General features: G+C 39.0%; 2 protein-coding genes across 11 annotated transcripts in view; one reads left to right on the plus strand and one right to left on the minus strand.

Moving 5' to 3' along the window:
- Positions 1 to 10806, minus strand: part of LOC119734354 (golgin subfamily A member 6-like protein 22) — a 58575-nt gene extending 47769 nt beyond the window's left edge. For 4 of the 10 annotated variants that reach the window (XM_038207818.1, XM_038207822.1, XM_038207817.1 and 1 more), the window contains exons 1-2: positions 10417 to 10767; positions 5232 to 5347 (exon numbers count right to left, since the gene is read on the minus strand). In XM_038207818.1, the coding sequence (XP_038063746.1) occupies positions 5232 to 5263 (32 nt within the window). In that variant the 5' untranslated portion in view covers positions 5264 to 5347; positions 10417 to 10767. Of the gene's footprint in view, positions 1 to 5231; positions 5348 to 10416 lie in introns of all 10 variants that reach the window. The other 6 variants (XM_038207821.1, XM_038207820.1, XM_038207823.1 and 3 more) reach the window with 4 other exon arrangements.
- Positions 9205 to 20284, plus strand: part of LOC119734544 (sodium-dependent multivitamin transporter-like) — a 31467-nt gene continuing 20387 nt past the window's right edge. Inside the window, exons 1-4 of the mRNA XM_038208081.1 lie at positions 9205 to 9213; positions 11313 to 11379; positions 17749 to 17938; positions 19261 to 19480. Of these exons, the coding sequence (XP_038064009.1) occupies positions 9205 to 9213; positions 11313 to 11379; positions 17749 to 17938; positions 19261 to 19480 (486 nt within the window). The remainder of the gene's footprint in view (positions 9214 to 11312; positions 11380 to 17748; positions 17939 to 19260; positions 19481 to 20284) is intronic.

Genomic DNA, 20284 nt, shown 5'->3' on the forward strand with positions numbered 1-20284 from the left:
CTGACAGAAAGCCCAAGCTTAACATTTGGCCCAACTCCAGTGAAAAAAACAAACAATTAAGGCCAAAAAAAAAAATAGTCGGTCTCTGGTCAGCCGAAGTTCCGGAATTGATGCGGCGACGCGGCTTTTTTTGTTTTTTTCAAGCTTGGATAGTACAGACAAAGTGGGGTACTATTTTGCTTGATTTGGTGTCCTCATGTACATTGGTGTCCTCCATAATTTGCCTTAGTGCCCTCAATCATTTGCCTTGGTACAATGTCCCATTCCTTGGTGCTCTTTGGTAAAAAAAAATTGAGGAGGTGCGGCAACAGAGGGCGCTGTTGGAGCTACCGCGGAACATTTTGGAAGAAAAAAAAGAATGACGCGCATGGTTAAAATCGACGGGCGCGCTGACCAGAGACCGAATTTTTTTTTTTGGGCCTTACACTACATGTGCAAGCACCATGACTGAAAACAAGTAGCAAATCCTTCACGGCTATTTTCAAAGTACCGGTATTCTACTTGAGCTTTTTGTTCTGTTTTGTTTTGTTTGATTTTCCACCCATGTCAGGTCCCTCGGAGAAGGGATGCAGTACAAAGTGCAATGTGTTACAGCCCTATTAAAGCTGTAAACCAATCACAAAAGAGAACCAGCTTCTCCATGTACGAAGTGTTACGTTATGAAAGGAGGCAATGCTTACAGACCTCGTTATTAATTATTGAAATCAATAGCGAGGTCGTAGGCACCGCCGCTGCTGAACCAAAGCTAATCTCACAGCATCCGTTGCCATGTTACCAGGGACAAGGTACGCAATAAATTTGATAGAATCTCGTACCAATTATTAATTTCATCCACAGCCCGTATTTTGGTGTACATACCGTATAAAACCTCTTAAAGGGAAAATACAACATTTGCAAACATCAAAAAATAAAACTTCCAAATCATTTTGAAATACCTTGCTGGACTGTTAGTGAATCATATGACAGTGTAAAGCATCCTGTAAAATCATGGCACCTGGTATACTGTCAAGTGTCATATTCAAGAAAAGTGGTATTTTTGTATCAATTTCCAACGCTGATCGGCCGATCAGCGTTGGAAAAAAACTGGCTTTTTTTCAAATACTGGCCCCAATTGACCATCGCACTTGTTTGCAATCGATTACAAACCTATGAACGGGTACGAGCCAGCTAGACTGGTTCCCTGACCTTACAATTCCCCAATGTATGTAAACTGCTCTGTTTCTTTTTATATGGAGTCAGGGAACCAGACTATAGGAAAATGATTGTTTTTCTTGGTTTTTATAGCATTCTCGAGCCCAAAACCTCTAAAAAGTCAGTTTAACAATATTTGCTATATATTTCCAACCCCCCAATTCCATCCATTTCTGAAAATTACAGCAAAAGCAAATGATGTATATTCCCTTTAATCTTGTCTGAAATTTTCTAAATAGCTTACAGGACAATTATCACTTATACACCAGATTTAGGAGGACTTTGTGTGAATGACGAAGGTAGACCTGTCACAATTACTACGGGGCGTTCTCCCTTTCATGCATGTTGCCATTGGTTTCAGAGAGCCAACCTACTCGCAGTGTCCTCTAGATGTACATGTATGTATGTGTCTCTGACTCACTGTCCAACTGTCCGTGTCACATGTGAAAATTTAAAACTGGTCTTTTGAAAATACTCAGAACTCTCACAGGTGTTTAAGCTGCACAGAAAAATGATGATCAACATGTCATCTGTCATTTTCTTTTCATTTTTCAAAGCAGAAAAGTAGCCATCTTGAAAGACTATCCCACCACAACATGGCAAAACAGCGCCACTTTCGATCCCAACTGCATCCGAAAATTCTTTTATAAATACTCGGAACTCTCACGGGCATTTAAGCTGCACAGAAAAATGATGATCAACATGTCATCTTTCATTTTCTTTTCATTTTTGGGTGGGTTGACCATTGACTTTTCGAGAAATCTCACCCAAAGAAGATAACCCCTATTTTTCCCAAAGCGGAAAAGTAGCCATCTTGAAAAAAATGATCCCACCATAACATGGCAAAATAGCGTCACTATCAAGCCCAATTGCATCCAAAAATTCTTTTAAAAATACTCAGAACTCTCACAGGTATTTAAGCTGCACAGAAAAATGATGATCAACATGTCATCTTTCATTTTCTTTTCATTTTTTGGTGGGTTGACCATTGACTTTTCGTGAAATTCTCACCCAAAGAAGATGACCCCTATTTTTCCCAAAGCGGAAAAGTAGCCATCTTGAAAAACGATCCCACCACAACATGGCAAAAAAGCGCCATTTTCTACATGTTCAAGTCCAAATGCATCCAAAAAATTCTTTTAAAAATACTAAGAACTATTATAGGAATTTTATGTAAACTGCACAGAAAATGATGATCAACATGTCATCTTTCATTTTCTTTTCATTTTTGGGTGGGTTGACCATTGACTTTTCGAGAAATTCTCACCCAAAGAAGATGACCCCTATTTTCCCAAAGCGGAAAAGTAGCCATCTTGAAAAAAAATGATCCCACCATAACACGGCAAAATAGCGTCACTACCAAGCCCAATTGCATCCAAAAATTCTTTTAAAAATATTCAGAACTCTCACGGGCATTGAAGCTGCACAGAAAAATGATGATCAACATGTCATCTTTCATTTTCTTTTCATTTTTTGGTGTGTTGACCATTGACTTTTCACCCAAAGAAGATGACCCCTATTTTTTCCAAAGCGGAAAAGTAGCCATCTTGAAAAATGATCCCACCATAACATGGCAAAATAGCGCCACTTTCAAGCCCAATTGCATCCAAAAATTCTTTTAAAAATACTCAGAACTCTCACAGTCACAGGTATTTAAGCTGCACAGAAAAATGATGATCAAAATTTAATCTTTCATTTTCGTTTCATTTTTTGGTGGGTTGTCCATTGACCTTTGGAGAAATTCTCACCCAAAGAAGACGACCCCTGTTTTCCCAAAGCGGAAAAGTAGCCATCTTGAAAAAAACGATCCCAGCACAACATGGCAAAATAGCGCCACTTTCGAGCCCAATTGCATCCAATATTTTTTTTTAAATACTCAGAACTCTCACAGGCATTGAAGCTGCACAGAAAAATGATGATCAACATGTCATCTTTCATTTTCTTTTCTTGTTTTGGTGGTTTGACCATTGACCTTTCGAGACATTCTCATCCAAAGAAGACGACCGCTATTTTTTCCCAAAATGAAAAAGTAGCCATCTTACAAAACGATCCCTGCACAACATGGCAAAATTGTGCCACTTTTGAGCCCAACTGCATCCACAATGTTCAGATTTGGAAGCCCAAGTCCGGGCCAGAGGTGCATTGATATCTCTTCAATTCCACAATTTTATAGCTCTCAGAGCTCTCTAATATAGAATATATTGAGGGTAGGGCCTATAACTTTTATTCATGAGCTCGGCGGATGGGTTTAGGCCTATTCAAAGGTGTGCACTTCTAAACTCCACCACCATGGTATTTACATAGATAATAGGATTACATGCACTCATTTAGGTATAGTCAGCAAGCCACAATGTAGGCTACATAAAGTCAACTCAGGGAAAGCTCCCAGATGTTAACCAACAGGAGATAATCTCCCGGAGCTTAGCCTTCTGACCAGATGCTTATTTCACAGTGCTTCTTAGCATAGAGATGCGCTAAGCACATAAAATAAGTAAGGCATTCTGGCAAAATGAGACAGAACTGCGCCGGGGTCAAAATGAGGGTTTGCAGGTATTAGGAAAGAGAACAGAATTCTCCTTTCAATAACATTTGTTGCACTTCAGTCAGACATTCTGTCAACAAGTTATGGCAGTTTAAAGCTCGCATTTACCGACATTTAAAAACAAGTAAAATACTGAGAAAAAGGCCTTTAAAGTGTCGAGTTTTGTATTCGTGAATTTGAATGATGCCAATTGTTTTCCTTAAAAAAAAACTTTCATTCAACAATTGTTATACTATTTCTTTTCACTTTGTGTAGTAGACATGTATCAAAGATTACAAAATATCAATAAATCTGAAAAATCAACAACAACAGAATCACCCCCATTCGGTTTTTTGCAATTTTCTCCACTACAGCCTGTGCCCAGTTCCGTCTCATTTTGCCAGAACGCCTCTCATATTTGCTTGGCAAAAGCAAGTTGTTAATAACAGCCAAAAATATCATTGGTTTAATACCGGTACTGTTACGCAAATCATAAATTTGTTAAGCAATATTTCTCTGCTAAACAGCAGGCATGCAACTTGGAAGTGGGCAATTCCACATTAATGGGCCCAAAAGTGTGACATTTGAGAAGACCTTTAAGTTTGATGATAAAACTGCTGTAAACATTGCAAGCTTCGAACAAATGTCCTCACATGCATGATATAACTGGTTTTGCATTTTAGAAAATATAGTGGATATTGTTTTAAAAAGTGTTACATACATGTAACGAAGGACTACATGTAACGAAGGACAGACATTTTAGATAAAGTCACAAAGTAAGCATAAAGCTTAATGATCCCCCAATGTTGACTTATTTAAGATGTACCCTAGAGGAATGCTTATCAGTCAAAACCTAGAAAACTCAGAGTCAGTGTGAAGAATTATTTGATATTTTATAATCAGGATTTATACGTACAAACAGACTGCACATTTGTCACAAAATGTCTGTCCCTGTTCGTACGTTACCCTAATCACATCATTTTGAAGCCAGTGTGAAAACTGGTATATTTTAGCTTGATAACAATGTAAAATGGCTTAATAATGTCACTGGAAGTGCCTATTAGAAACTGAATTTGTCCTATTAGCTCCCTTTTCCTAGCAGTGTGTCTGTCCACGTTACATACGTATCACACAGAAAAGATGTCTGTTATTTTCTCAAACAAAACACGGTATCATCTTTTGTCTTGTCTTGTCCTACATGTAGTCACTTTCAACTAATAGCAAGGTATAAGAAAAACTGAAGGAAATACTAGTTCATCTTTTACCCTTTATACGCAACATCCATAAACTTATCTAATTGGCCCATTAGTGTGGAAATGTCCAAGTAACCCACACAAAAAAGAGGAAACTCCAATCTTTACAATACTTTGTACAGTGTTTTCAATGGTTAATGGCATTTAAAGTGAAAAACGAGGAAATCAGCTAATCCGGGGAAAAATTGCATGCCTGCAAACAGCTGCATGAAAATGCCCCAAGGAAGGGAAGGATTAAACTATTCTTAAATTGAAAGACAGCTTACCCCGCATCTCCATCAATAAAGCTCTGCCACATCTTGGCTGACGCTATACGGCTACATGTACAGTGTGTTAATCAGTCACACGCACGGTCCACGGAGCAAACTCACCACTGAATACACTGTCAAAATACAAAGCATGTACAAGCTACAGTTTTGGTTTTCATCAAAAACATGTCAGTCACAAGGCCCCCCCCCCCCAAAAAAAAATTCACTAGGTTATCTTTCGATTGAAGCAGGATTTGAACCCACGGCCATGTCAACACCAGAGTGCTTTTCCAACTGAGCTCTTCAACTTACTGTACATATGCTGATGTCTCTCGATTTCAAAATTCGGTTTTGCCTTTCATCTACATTTTTTTCTATAAATACTGCGTACACCGTGCCCTCTGGAGACATGCACACAATAGGGAACAAAAGATTGTATACGTCTCCACAGGGCAATGAATACGTCTCCACACAAAATAGATCTGGATTTTACTTAAAAACTAGGAATTTCCACGGCATGTTGATCCGTCGCAAATGGTAGGGTTTTAGAAAAGGGATATTAAATCCGAATTTCAGCCAAGAAAATTAATTATGGTTTAAATAAGAGCATTTTGAAACTGTACTTTCAAAGTCAAAAACTTTAGTACACAAGAACAAAGAAATGTCTCCACAAGCATACAATTATGTAAATATACAGTTGTGGTCTCTAAAATTTGTCTTGTCTCTGTTCACACACACACACACACATCAGAAGCTGGATAGCTCATTTTGGTATGGTAGAACACCTGGATTTGGTTTCCGATGTTGCAGGTTCCAATCCCACTACACTTTTTTTGAACTGATTTTCAGTCTTCCAAGTAACAATTGGCTGGTTCATAGTCATATTCAGCAGAAAAATAAACGTGAATAGTGACTTTTCAGCAAGTAAAGTTTATGTATTCCTGTCGCAAATTTAAAAATGTCAAGTACATTTCTACTCAAAAAAGTTGTAACTTTCATGTCAAATTTCATTTGCCCTTACATTTAGCATGAATTACAATTAGCCTTTATGATCAGTTATTTCCTAGTATGAGCACACAAGTTCACGTTCATGTACCAAAAATATGCCCGCCCCTACATGTAAATTATGTAAAATGACTCAACATCAGACAACACAGAAAAATGTTCCAACCAGAATAATTTTATATTACATTTTCCCTTCGCCGACATATTGTTTTAGAAAATAAACCCTGCACACTCACTACCAGTGAGTCATTATTTCAAAGTCCTAAATTCACAACACAACGCTCCAGGTGCAATCTGCGCGACATCGCGCAGTACGCGCGACTCGCGTGCCAATCTCCATAATAAGAGTTGTTTACATCTTATTCACGAGCTGAACACTCCAATATTTAGTAGAGGGGTGTTTCAAAAAATGAAGTGAACCTGTTGAACAAAATCGTGGTTTTTTTTGACAGAAAAGTTAAAAAAAAAAAAAAAATTATGAATGGGAATAAAAATGTGCTTGGTTGGTATTAATCGCTCTGTTTAAGACTGCTAGGAGTCTGGGTGCTGATAATTACCCGAGCGGTCTTAAACAGAGTGATAAAAACCTCCAAAGCACACATTTATTCCCCTATTACAAGAAATTATATGGTGGTACTGGTTTGTCACACACAGGCAGGATTCAGAATGCCGACCGAACCAAGCTCAAGAAAATACATAATTGCAATCAATATCTGGCAATATCCTTTGAGGCGGCGTATTTTTTCTGATATTACCTTATTCCTGCATCATGTCCACTGCCTAGCCAATATAACAGCCATGTCGCGAGTCCTCAACTGAGTTCAGCACGATGACAATAAGCTGGTTTTATTGATTTTCTTGTTGCACATTGTGTTCCGTACATGTGTACACAACTTGCATCAGGTTTTTTTTGGTATACTGGCCGTGTCTGGGCGCAAGAGAAATTGTTGAACAACACAAGTGGGTAGCCATGGAAACTTGGCCACCATAGCGATGCGATGAGTGTTTCTTAAAAAGGTCAGGTTAATTTAATAAAACATGCAAAACGTGGGTGGGAATTAGCTTGCTCACGAAAGTACCAGAATTTCATTACGTGGATATTTTTTTTACTAAATTCTGGTTTTTGGTGATCTTCAAAATTTTACATCTTTTTTTTTTGGGGGGGGGGGAGGGGGGCAGCTGCTTTGTAAAAATAACAAGTAAAAAAAAACCTTGTAAAAACAAGTGTAGCTTGCAATTTTGTAATTTTTCACAGAGCCGCCTCCACCCCCCCCCCCCCCTCCAATGGATTGAAGAAAACCAAAAACCAAAAACCAACATTTAGTTTTTAGGGTTAGTATTTTATAGCAAATTTTTAAGTTTTGTGTTCATAGATGCTGGAAAAACCAAGAAGAAAATGCTGTTCTTGTACTTCAGATGAAACGGAGCAATTTATAGACATCTTGGAATTGTAAGGTCAGGGAACCAGACTAGCTGGCTTGCACCTGTTCACGGATGTGTAACCTCGTTCCCCATGGGTACGATCCTGCTGCGCCATGTTGTTTCCCATCATGCCTTGCACGATCTTAACCCCTGGAATTGTGTAATTTAAATGTGTCAAAATAATTTAAATGTGTCAAAATTAGGCTGCAGTTTATCCGTTTTACGTGCCGACGCCATCTTTAAAATGTTAAAAGTTGTGATTTTGAAGAATCAATCCTTTCAAACAAAACGTTTGGATGTTGCGTTTTTTAGCAAAGATTTGTATTAAATGTACATGTACGTACCCCTTTCGTCCCTTTACAACCGAAGATACAGGGTTTTTTTTAGCGAAAAACAAGGTTGCCATGACCCATATTGTACAGGCATCGCGACTTTTGAATAACAAATTTTTTTTATACGTTACGTTACGTGCAAAGCACGCAAGCGCATTATGGGCGCACCCGGCGTGCAATCTTCGAAATGCGCGCGCAGAACGCTGTGAATAGCAAATCAGCGTCATTTACGTCATCATCACGGCCAGGGGTTAGTATAAGGAACGCGCACCCGCCCATGGAGTCGAGGCTGGTGTCACGGATTGCAAACAAAATATGGACTACCAGTAACTAAATTTGGTAAATTTGGGCAATATTTGAAAAAGGGTCAGTTTTTCCAACCATGCTTGAGACTATTACTCACTAACAGACTTACAGTCAAGTAAAATATCATAATAATTTTGGTAATTGTGTTTTTTGATGTGTAAAAATGTTGCATATTGCCTTTAAAGGGTAACATAGTTTGCAAACATCAAAAAACTAAACGATCAAATTATCACGAAATATCTTACTGGATTGTTAGGGAATGACATTCTAAAACACCCTGTAAAATCGTGGCTCCTGGTGTGCTGACATTTTCAAGAAAATTGGTATTTTTCCAACGCTGGTCGGCCGACCAGCGTTGGAGAAAACTGGCTTTTTTTCAAAAACTGCTATTAATTTTTTATTTAAGTAGTTTTCCGCGTTTTCTTTGCAATTGATTACACACCTGTGAGGGGGTACAAGCCTTCTAGACTGATTCTCTGACCTTACAATTCCCCAAAGTCTATAAATTGCTCCGATTCATCTTAAGTGGGGTCAGGGAACCAGACTACAAGAACATGATCAGTTTTCTCGGTTTTTCCTTACAATTCCCCAAAGTGGACAAGCACTCCATTTCATCTTAAGTGGGGTCTGGAAATCAGACTAAAAGATGATGTTTTTCTTGTTTTTTTTTCTAGCATCTTCAAGCCCAAAACGTGAAACAAGTCAGTTTAACAATATTTGCTATTGTAACATTCTAATCCCCCAAATCCATTTACTGAAAATTGCAGCAAGAGCAAATGTTGTACATTCCCTTTAACTTCATAGATGATTGATGAAAATGGTTACACTACCGATAGAGTAAAATTCAGGGTGAAATTACCGACAGCTTGGTGGCAATAAAACCTCTCTCCAGTGATGTTCATCATGTATTTATGACCAAACTGGTCATGGCGGTGGTAAATTAAACGTAGAAGATTAAAGAGACTCTGCATCCTGGAACAGCCGGCCAATTGGGCAACAAAACGCGCTTTGAACGAAATTATGTTAATTGGAAAGAACACTTAAAAATAGGATATATAAACATCCACACAACTATCCTTTAAAAATTGGGCGTTTTTGTGTTATTCCTGTATTATAAGCGTGCGAAAATTACTTTCGGGGTCCACTTTCTAATGGCTGATTTTTTTTAATGATCGATTTTCACTCACGCCCCGATTTCATTTTTTTTATATTTTAAATTTTTTTAATCGTTTTCTGAAAGTGTTTTTTTTTTTATAGTGGATATTTTGCCGGATGTAATGACGGCAAACTAACATTTACTAAAGGTTTGCCGGCGGCAATCCATGTCAACAGAGGGCGCTGTACTCTTTAAGATAGGGCTGAATTATAAGATGTATTAAATTCCCACCAAAAGTTGTGTAACACATTTGGTGTAGTGGTTAAGCAAAGGCTCTAGTAAGTGGGATGATTCGGGTTCGATTCCGACCGCAGCACATTTTTAAGTTTTTTTTTCTCATCCCCAAATAAATAAGAATATTCTTCTTTTATTATTTAAAAATGTCTCAAACATTTTTTTGCAGAGTATTACATTTTCTTTTTCAGATTTGTGGCTCTGGAGGATTTTTTTTAAATTAAGTCCGAAATTATAAAATGGTCTGAATCCCATCTTGTGAATACGAGGTTACAACGATAATTTTGGCATGGAGCCAGACTAAAATTTGTCACCGGAAAATGTTTAAGTACAAAAAACCAGTAGGCCTAACTGCGCATGTTCAGTGCATATCCGGCAAACTAACGTTTACTAAAGGTTTGCCGTCTCCGGCAAAATATACACTGCCTTTTTTTTTCTTAAAAAGGGTACTTTTTACTAGTCCGAGTAACTAGGAGTAGGACTCTACGGATCGCCTTTTTTAACATTATACTATCGCCCGACCATGTCCAAATGTTAAAAAAACGATTCGTAGAGTCCTAGTTACTCGGACTAATTTTTTACAGGGGGATGGGGAGGGGAAGCGCATAAATTTTTTTATGCAAAGAATACGTCGTCCAACCTAAAACAAAACATGGTAAACCGAACGAAACTAACCACGATGATACTTAGACGTCTTTGATAGAGTTTTGAAAATATTGATCATGTCGATAATAAAAAATTAGCATACCCATCATCTGATCATCCCTGAGCTGATGAGGCTGCTGAGTGATGATGCGTCCATGCACACTGAAATGTTCTGATGTGATGCCTTTGACTTCGAAGTTCGAGACCATGCACAACTATCGTTCAAAACTATAGAAATAGTATGAGCCGATATTGCTGATAAGTAATATTGCTAAAGATTGAAAAAAGAACAGTGAGACCAGTCACTCACTTAGAATACAGCACGGTCTGTCACTCAGCAACACACGTTTTGCAGGCAAGCAAGCTAACGTTAGGCGCCTGAAATTTACGCTATAATTTATAAACTCACCGGTCAACTCGCAATTTGTTTTCCGTTCATATTCACGGCGTATACCAACCTCGTCCCCGAGGACGGTCATACTTATTGAACTCGTTGGAGCATACTGCTCGACAACTTGGCAAGGAGGTTGACAGCGTACCCCGTATCGTGGGAACGAAAGGGCTATTTTTGATTGGCTGATCTAATCACATGTCTTTTTGTTTCTTAATGATGAACTATTGGAGGCGCCCTGCTTTGCACATTCCTCATGATGTATGCGATTCCACTACCTCGAATTCTCTGGCAAGAGCATTTGGGGGGCCATGAACTTGAATTGAGGGTTTGTGAAAAAAAAAAAAAGATGGATGGAAGCGGTGAACAGGACTGCAAGTGTGGCAGTGCCAAGTATTACTTGTGTATTTTTATAGTGTATTAAATAGGAGTAGCTCCCCTTAGAAACAGAAAATCATTTTAGTTTTACTTAAGATTCCCCCCTCCTTTCTTGGTAGTGTGTCCCCCTGGTTGTTTACTTTAGCCCACATGTTCCCCCTATAAAAGCTGCCACATGGTCAAGCCACACTTTAATCAACCAGCAGACCCCAACAGAGACAACTTCATAGTATTTATATATCCTCCTAACTGGAGAGCGGCCTGTCCTGTTTGAGCTCTGTCTGCTCGAGTCATTTGGTGAGTTTTCTTTTGTATATTGTCTACTTTTCATTTATCATGTATAATTATTATTAGAAATATAGTGCAGTTTTCTTTTGAAAGTTTGTTAGCTTTGAATTGACTCTGGTCAGTTTAGATCTTTGAGGAAGCTCCAGTTTGAAGTTTTCTTTTACAACTTTTGGATTTACTTTTGTTTCCATTTATTATTTTACTTAAGACACTAGTGTTTTTTACTTCTTTTCATGATGATTGATTTGTTCCTACTGTATATAATAAGGAAGCTTTAGTCTTTTCAATGAAACCGGTCTCTTTTGAGTTCTTTTGAGAAAAGTTTCTTAGTTCTGTTTATTTTCATTAACCTTGGTTTTACTTAAGGATAGATTTTTTGGCCTTGTTTTATTACTAAGAAAGGTTGAAAGTTCATTTGCATTCTAGATTTTCATGTTTTCTTGTACATTTTCTTAGAATTAGATTTAGAGATTTTCTTAAATTCGTCACCATGTGCTTTAGCTTTTCATTGCAATTTCTTTGTTCTCATTTAACTCACATGGCCTGTGTATAGGATGGTGCCACTGGACTTGTTTTATTACTTGCTAATCCTTCACTTTGGGGATTAGTGTCTCCCACTTCCTTTGGATCATATTACAGCTTGTTTATTGCTTATTGAATATTCATTAGATCATTTCCTTATATGTTTTCTCTTTTTGTATTTTCTTGTTTACAGACTTTATTCCTGCTTGAATGTTCTTTGAAAGATCCACTATTCACACTGTGTTGGTTTTAGATTTCAGGGTTTAAGTCTCAATTTCTTTTTTTTTGGTTTTAGTCTTTGGTTTTTAGGTTTTATTCTTTGCTTTTAGTTTCTGGTTTTTGGTTATATGTTCTTGTGAATAAATTCTTTTTTGGTCTTTTTTTTTGTTTGAAATCTAGAATTCGTCTCTGGTCTCTATTAATTCAATTTCCTCACGACTCTTCCCTTCAAAGATCCTGAGTTTAGTTTAGTTTTGTTAGTTAATCCCCATAGAGTCTTAGTTTGTGCGAGTTCCCCCAAGTGTGTCATTTTTCACGGTTACACAAGCTTGTATTTCTGTGAAACCTGGATGCAATTGGACCCTAAACTGAATTGCTATAAGCCAACTAAAATTTCCTTTCAAAAGAGGGCGTGCTTCAGAAAAAGCGGTCACCACTGCACAAGAAAAAAACTATTTAATTTAACTTAAATTCTACTGAAAACCTGCCGAACTACTGAACAAAACATCGCACTCGTTGTGTGGACGATAACCCAAGAAATACCTGGGGTTTTTACTGAGTGTTGACAACAATTCTTTAGGTGGGGACCATTATTATTTTGTGTAGCGCGCCCTCTTTTGAAAGACAATACGACACGAATTAAAGTCAACTTATAAAATGTACATGTATATGGAAACAAAACAGCACGCTCGTTTTTCGGACGATTACTCAAGAAAATAGTTGTTACGTTATATCGAAATGTCTTATATTAATTTCATGTGACATGTAACACAATTCTGTTGCATAACGGGAGAAATTGTCAAATAATAAAACATAATGTAACTAAACCAATGTAGTGGGTTAAACGCGAAAAAAAAAAAAGAAACAAGGCGAATTTAAGTCAACTTTCATGACTCGAAAACATCAAACTCTCGTTTTCAGACGATCAAATACTAACTATTAATCGAAATTTTAGGTACTAATTAAGTGTGATGTGTTGCACAATTCTGTTGAAAATCCGTAGAAATCGTCAAATTTACAAAAAAAAATACTAAATGCGAAAAACGCATATGCGCATATGCCATTCGCCGTTCCGGTGTGGACGGTAATTCTGTCCCCCGTTAAAAGTGTCCGGCGGGACATTGCCTAGGTAAAAGTGTCCTCCCCGGCCCGTTAATTCTGTCCCCCTTCAGGTAATTCTGTCCCCTCCAGGTTTTTTTGTCCCCCTAGTTTTGCAACGCAGAAGGAGTTCTCTATATTATTTTCATGAATTCACTCTACAAGGTATACATTTTTTACTCTTTAGTCTGCCCTTCATGAAGATGAAAAAAAAAACAACTCTTTGGTCTCTTTCTTAGATGTGAAATGTGAACACAATGTTTCGATCGATTCGGAGTACGGTGTAGCCCTATTCTACGGTGGACGCCTCAATAATATAACGCCTACTTGGATTGGTCTGCGTTCCCATCGTAGCGCGTAACGAAATATCCTATTACAGTAGTTGAATTTCTTTTGTGTAGCGGGCTCCACATTATGTACACATTATGCGATAAGCGCTGCCACAATTCTTGCAGCATGTACTTGCGGCGATGCGCGCTCACGAACACATCGCATGGGTGATACTTGCACGGGGACACATTTACCAGGGGGACACTTTCAACGTTGGGCAGGGGGACATATTTACCAGGGAGGGGGACAGATCTACCTAGGTAAATGTGTCCCCCGGACAGATTAACCGGGTCACAAACCGGTAATTTGTCCGGGGAGACACATTTACCAGCTTGATTAATTGACGTTTTTTCATGAAATGAAATCTGATGATGCCAAACATCAGTTGTTGGCCCGAAATCGGGTTTGGTGGTTGAGATCGAGACCACTATTATAGAGGGCGCGCCACATAAATAGTGGTCTCAACAACGCATCAATACGGATGCTGCACAAGTAAAGAAAAAGAACAACCTCGTTTCCGATGAACTACTCAAGAAATTCGAAATGGATTCAATTGAAATTTCGTGCAATTAGTTTTCACGATGTGTAGCATGAGTAGTTTGAATGGCGTGAGAAACCGTGGAGCTATAAATACAATATGATCGTAACAATCTAGTGTTTTAAACGTTAAAAATCCATGTTAACTTCCATTAGGATTGTATTTGTTGCAAATAAAATCCTGTATTGTTACGGTCGTAATAGCTTAATTAATTGACGTTTTTTTCATGAAATGAAATCTTATGATGCCAAACATCATGACAAATGAGTGTACGAATATTCATTTTAATGTAACGTGTATTTCTTGAGTTGTTGGCCCGAAATCGGGTTTGGTGGTTGAGATCGAGACCACTATTATAGAGGGCGCGCCACATAAATAGTGGTCTCAACAACGCATCAATACGGATGCTGCACAAGTGAAGAAAAAGAACAACCTCGTTTCCGATGAACTACTCAAGAAATACAAAATGGATTCAATTGAAATTTCGTGCAATTAGTTTTCACGATGTGTAGCATAAGTAGTTTGAATGGCATGAGAAACTGTGAAGCTATAAATACAATATGATCGTAACAATCTAGTGTTTTAAACGTTAAAAATCCATGTTAACTTCCATTAGGATTGTATTTGTTGCAAATAAAATCCTGTATTGTTACGGTCGTAATAGCTTAATTAATTGACGTTTTTTTCATGAAATGAAATCTTATGATGCCAAACATCATGACAAATGAGTGTACGAATATTCATTTTAATGTAACGTGTATTTCTTGAGTTGTTGGCCCGAAATCGGGTTTGGTGGTGGAGATTGAGACCACTATAATAGAGGGCGCGCCACATAAATACATGTAGTGGTCTCAACAACGCATCAATACGGATGCTGCACAAGTAAAGAAAAAGAACAACCTCGTTTCCGATGAACTACTCAAGAAATTCAAAATGGATTAAATTGAAATTTCGTGCAATTAGTTTTCACGATGTGTAGCATAAGTAGTTTGAATGGCGTGAGAAACCGTGAAGCTATAAATACAATATGATCGTAACAATCTAGTGTTTTAAACGTTAAAAATCCATGTTGACTTACATTAGGATTGTATTTGTGGCAATTAAAATCCTGTATTGTTACGGTCATAATAGCTTGATAATTTGACTTTTTATTATGAAATGAAATCTTTTGATGTCAAACGTCGTGACAACTGAGTGTACGAAAATTCATTTGAATATAACGTGTATTCAGTGGCGTAGCCAGGAATTTTTTAGTGGGGGGGGGGGGGGGGGGGCGCTTGGGGGCCTGGAACGTTTTATGGGTGGGGGGTTGGGGCGTCATGTAGATCAATGATAATTTTTTTAGAAACTAGATTCTAGAACCGTGCCTGGATGGCCTATGGGGGCGCTGTTAATTGCAGAGATGATGAGTTTTCTTGTATCCGGTATCCATCATCCTAACTTTTATCATGCACTTACTCTTGGCCACATTTTAAGGAATTTTTTTCATATAAATTTCATAAGCTACGATCTTTTATTACTCGAATGGGACTCATTATTAACAGTTTCACTCGTACCGTACCCACCGCCCTGTTTGCAGGGTCAGGGCGGCGGGGACGAGTACGATACGAGTGAAATTAACAGTTTGCTTCAATATGGGATCAGCCAATGGGATCAACTAGCCCTGCGCTAGCTGGCGACACATTTATTAAATCACTCTATGATTAAATTAAGTAGCCTAGGGCCGGCCCTAGGCCTTCTGACATCAAGACAGAAACACAAAGGGAAAACATATTTTGTCCTAATTAAAACTTAGATGACCTTACTCAGTAGGTATGCAAGGAAGTGTTTCGCTCAGGAAAATGGAAATAATAAAATCAAAATTAAAACTTCATAAAATTTTAGCGATCGCATAAGGGTGCAAACCAGTAAATCGGTCCGAAATTGCCTGCGCCGGCCAAATCACGATTTGCATGCCCTCAAAATCTTCGGTATTTGAGCATGCTGTGGGCCATGAACTTGAGGGATTGTAAAAAATATGGGTAGAAGCCGTGCACAGGACTGGGAGCTTGCAGTTCTGTGTAATTTTGATGTAATTTAGACCCTAAAAGCGCTCTATTTTGCAATGGAGTGTAGGCATCGTTTTTCAAAATGGCGATGGGCTTCAGGACTATTTTCAGGGGTGATCATCTTCAGATGGAAATTTCTCCTAAAAGTCATCAGTTGACCCCCCAAAAATTGAAAAGAAAATGAAAGATGATGAAATAAGCTTTAATTTGATGTGTGTCTCGAACACCTTGGAGAGTTGTGAGTATTTTTCCCGAATTTTTGAAGTGGGAGCATTTACCATTGGGGTCTATGGAAGTTTATTTACTGGTCTGCTACCATAAACACATGGTACTCCGAGTGATTATGACATCAACAGAGGGCGCTGTTGTAATGGCCATTTCTGATCTTGTGATTGTGAATATTTTTGACCATGTTGACTGCTGCTTGTGTTACACACGTAATTCTTTTTAAACTGAATAACTGCACAAATGCAACTTTTTTCGAGAGGAATTTTCGTTGTGTTTGTTATAGCGGTTCCTGCGGTCATCTTTTTTAGCCGCGTTGATAAATCAGGTAATTTCTTGGTCCTATAATTCTTTTTAATTGATGATTATGAGTGACACTTCACTTGACCATTATTATGACTAGACTGTCACTGTTTGCCATGAATGATGTAGAACTTTGTCAAATTTGATTTTCACATTAGGCTTAGGCCTAGTTTGTAGTTTATTTTTGCTTTTTAGAAGCATACTCACCCTATTCAGAAAGTGCTGCCTTTTAGTTTTTCAGATGTCTATATTTCGTGAAATGTCCAGATTCGTTTGCACACGTTTGCGTATCAAAATTTCAACATGAAACGGCCAGAAAATGAGAGTTGGGGGTGACCTAAACTGGTTTCCGGTCCATCCACTGCGTAATGTATCCAAAGTTTTTGGAGGCAGGGATTAGTAGTCTCTGAGACCATCGCCAGTTGAATTCGAACGTACTCGCGCGCCGACGACACCTGACGCTCACGCGAAGACGCGGTGGCTAATAGCTTTTGCACATTCAGGAAGTCATGCGTACTTCGCGTGTGAACCAGTACAGTACAGTACGCGCGCGCTGGGTGTCCCATCCACGGAGCTATCATAAAAGAGGTAAAATGCGCCCTCTTTTGTTGGCGCACGGAGCCCATAGATACAAGTAGTGTCCTGTTGAGACCACCATAGCATTACTCATTGAATTAGGCTAATAAGCCATTTGCGAGTTAAATTTGAATAAAATCTGGAACGCTGACTTAATCCAATGCTTTGCACATTTTAACTTTGCATTCTCCCGACCAAAGAGACTGTTACTACATCACGTGATTCGGGGCAAGCCTTATGCTAGCAACACCCAGCTCTAGCATGGTCTCGTGTCTTTGTGCCATTCTCACCCATTGTGAGCGATGTATTGATGCTGAGCGTCTCTTACGTAACTATGCAAGAGCTTGCCCCGAATCATGTGATTAGCAACAGTGTCTTTGGTCTGGAGAATTCAAAGTTAAAATGTGCCAAGCATTCTGAGCATGTCAGTGTACCAGATGTTATTGAAATGTAAATCCCAAAGGGTATAGGCTACTCGCAAATGGCTTATTAATTGTCATGCTAATAACTGTTCTGCAGCATCTAAACCAGTCCAGCACCCTGTTTTGAGTCGAGAGCAAGGAGCATCAGCAAGGATGGCCGAGCCAGATGCAGAGGTTAACCCCTTCACCTGGTTGGACTATGTCATCTTTTCGGCCATGTTGGCAGTCTCGGCACTGACAGGACTGTACCATGCGTGTGCAGGAGAGGGGCAAAAATCCACAGCAAAGTAAGTATATACATCTTCTCTTTGCACCATTGTTTTGTAGTCAAGTCCATCACAAGTCCGGTCACAAATTACTCAAAAGTCCAGTCACAGGTCCAGTCACATATAACGGGGAATGAATGATAACAGAGTAATGCCTTTGAAACAGTTCATTTGAAAAGCTTTGACTTGGATCTGGTTGACTTGTGGATGACTTGTGATGGACTTGTGGATGACTTGTGGATGACTTGTGGATGACCTGTGGATGACTTATGGATGACTTGTGGGTGACTTGTGGATGACCTGTGGATGGCCTGTGGATGACTTGTGGGTGACTTGTGGGTGACTTGTGGATGACTTGTGATTGACTCGTGGATGACTTGTGATTGACTTGTGGATGACTTGTGATAGTCCTGTGGATGACTTGTGCTTGACTCATGGATGACTTGTGGTTGACCTGTGGATGACTTGTGAATGACTTGTGATTGAATTGTGATTGACTTGTGGTTGACTTGTGCTTGACTTGTGATTGACTTGTGCTTGACTTGTGATTGACTTGTGATTGACTTGTGATTGACTTGTGCTTGACTCGTGGATGACTTGTGACTGACTTATGACTGACTTGTGATTGACTTGTGATGGACTTGTGGATGACTTGTGGATGACTTGTGATTGACTCGTGGATGATTTGTGATTGACTTGTGATTGAATTGTGATTGACTTGTGCTTGACTTGTGATTGACTTGTGGATTACCTGTGACTGACTTGTGCTTGACTCGTGGATGACTTGTGGTTGACCTGTGGATGACTTGTGATTGACTTGTGGATAACTTGTGATTGAATTGTGATTGACTTGTGGATGACTTGTGATTGACTTGTGATTGACTTGTGGTTGACCTGTGATTGACTCGTGGATGACTTGTGATTGACTTGTGATAGTCCTGTGGATGACTTGTGCTTGACTCGTGGATGATTTGTGATTGACTTGTGATTGACTTGTGGATGACTTGTGATTGACCTGTGATTGACTCGTGGATGACTTGTGATTGACTCGTGGATGACTTGTGATTGACTTGTGATAGTCCTGTGGATGACTTGTGCTTGACTCGTGGATGATTTGTGATTGACTTGTGATTGACTTGTGATTGACTTGTGACTGACTTGTGATTGACTTGTGATAGACCTGTGGATAACTTCCTTATATTATGTTCAAAAGGCATTTTTCTTTAATTTCTAGCTTGGGGGCCATCAGATGAAGTTTTCTGGAGCCAACATTCCATTCATTACATCTACAATATGTATATGCATTTTCTCTGCGTGATAAATAACTTTAAAAAAATTTCCAGGTTTTTGATGGCGGACCGCAGCATGATGAGCATCCCCGTGGCTATCTCCGTCATCGCCTCGTACCTGTCGGCAATCACCATCCTGGGCGTGCCTTCGGAGGTCTTTGTCTACGGCATCCAATACTGGATGGTCGTATGGAGTTTCTTCATCGCCATTCCGGTCACTGCGCTAGTCTTCATACCAGTCTTTCACGGGCTTGGATTGACGAGTGCATACGATGTGAGTTAGAGACGGTTGGCCATGTCATGTTGCAGTGGGAACCAAGTTTAAAGGGAAAATACAACATTTGCAAACATCAAAAAATAAAACTACCAAATCATTTTGAAATACCTTGCTGGACTGTTAGTGAATGACAGTGTAAAGCATCCTGTAAAATCATGGCACCTGGTATACTGTCATTTTCAAGAAAAGTGGAATTTTTGTATCAATTTCCAACGCTGATCGGCCAATCAGCGTTGGAAAAAAACTGACTTTTTTTTCCAAATACTGGCCCCAGTTGACCATCGCACTTGTTTGCAATCGATTACACACCTATGAACGGGTACAAGCCAGCTAGACTGGTTCCCTGACCTTACAATTCCCCAATGTATGTAAACTGCTCTGTTTCTTCTTAAATGGAGTCAGGGAGCCAGACTACAGGAAAATGATTGTTTTTCTTGGTTTTTATAGCATTTTCGAACCCCAAACCTCAAAAAAGTCAGTGTAACTATATTTGCTATATATTTCCAACCCCCCAATTCCATCCATTTCTGAAAATTACAGCAAAAGCAAATGATGTATATGTATTCCCTTTAAGGAATATCCTCTTGAACATCAAGGGTCTATGACATGGGTGCAGATTCGGTAATTAATAACGCAAAACAAGACTGCAGCTTGATCTCCAGATTCTGACCATTCAGCGGGCACCTTCTGTCAGGTCTTCCGTAACCAGTGGCGGCGCCAGACTGTAACATTTTGGAGGGCAATTAGGGGGGCAAGGAAATATTTTCTCGGGGGCAGTCAGAATAAAATCATAAGCCTGTG

This window comes from Patiria miniata, unplaced genomic scaffold (genome assembly GCF_015706575.1).
Source record: "Patiria miniata isolate m_02_andy unplaced genomic scaffold, ASM1570657v1 HiC_scaffold_27, whole genome shotgun sequence".
NCBI lineage: Eukaryota > Metazoa > Echinodermata > Asteroidea > Valvatida > Asterinidae > Patiria > Patiria miniata.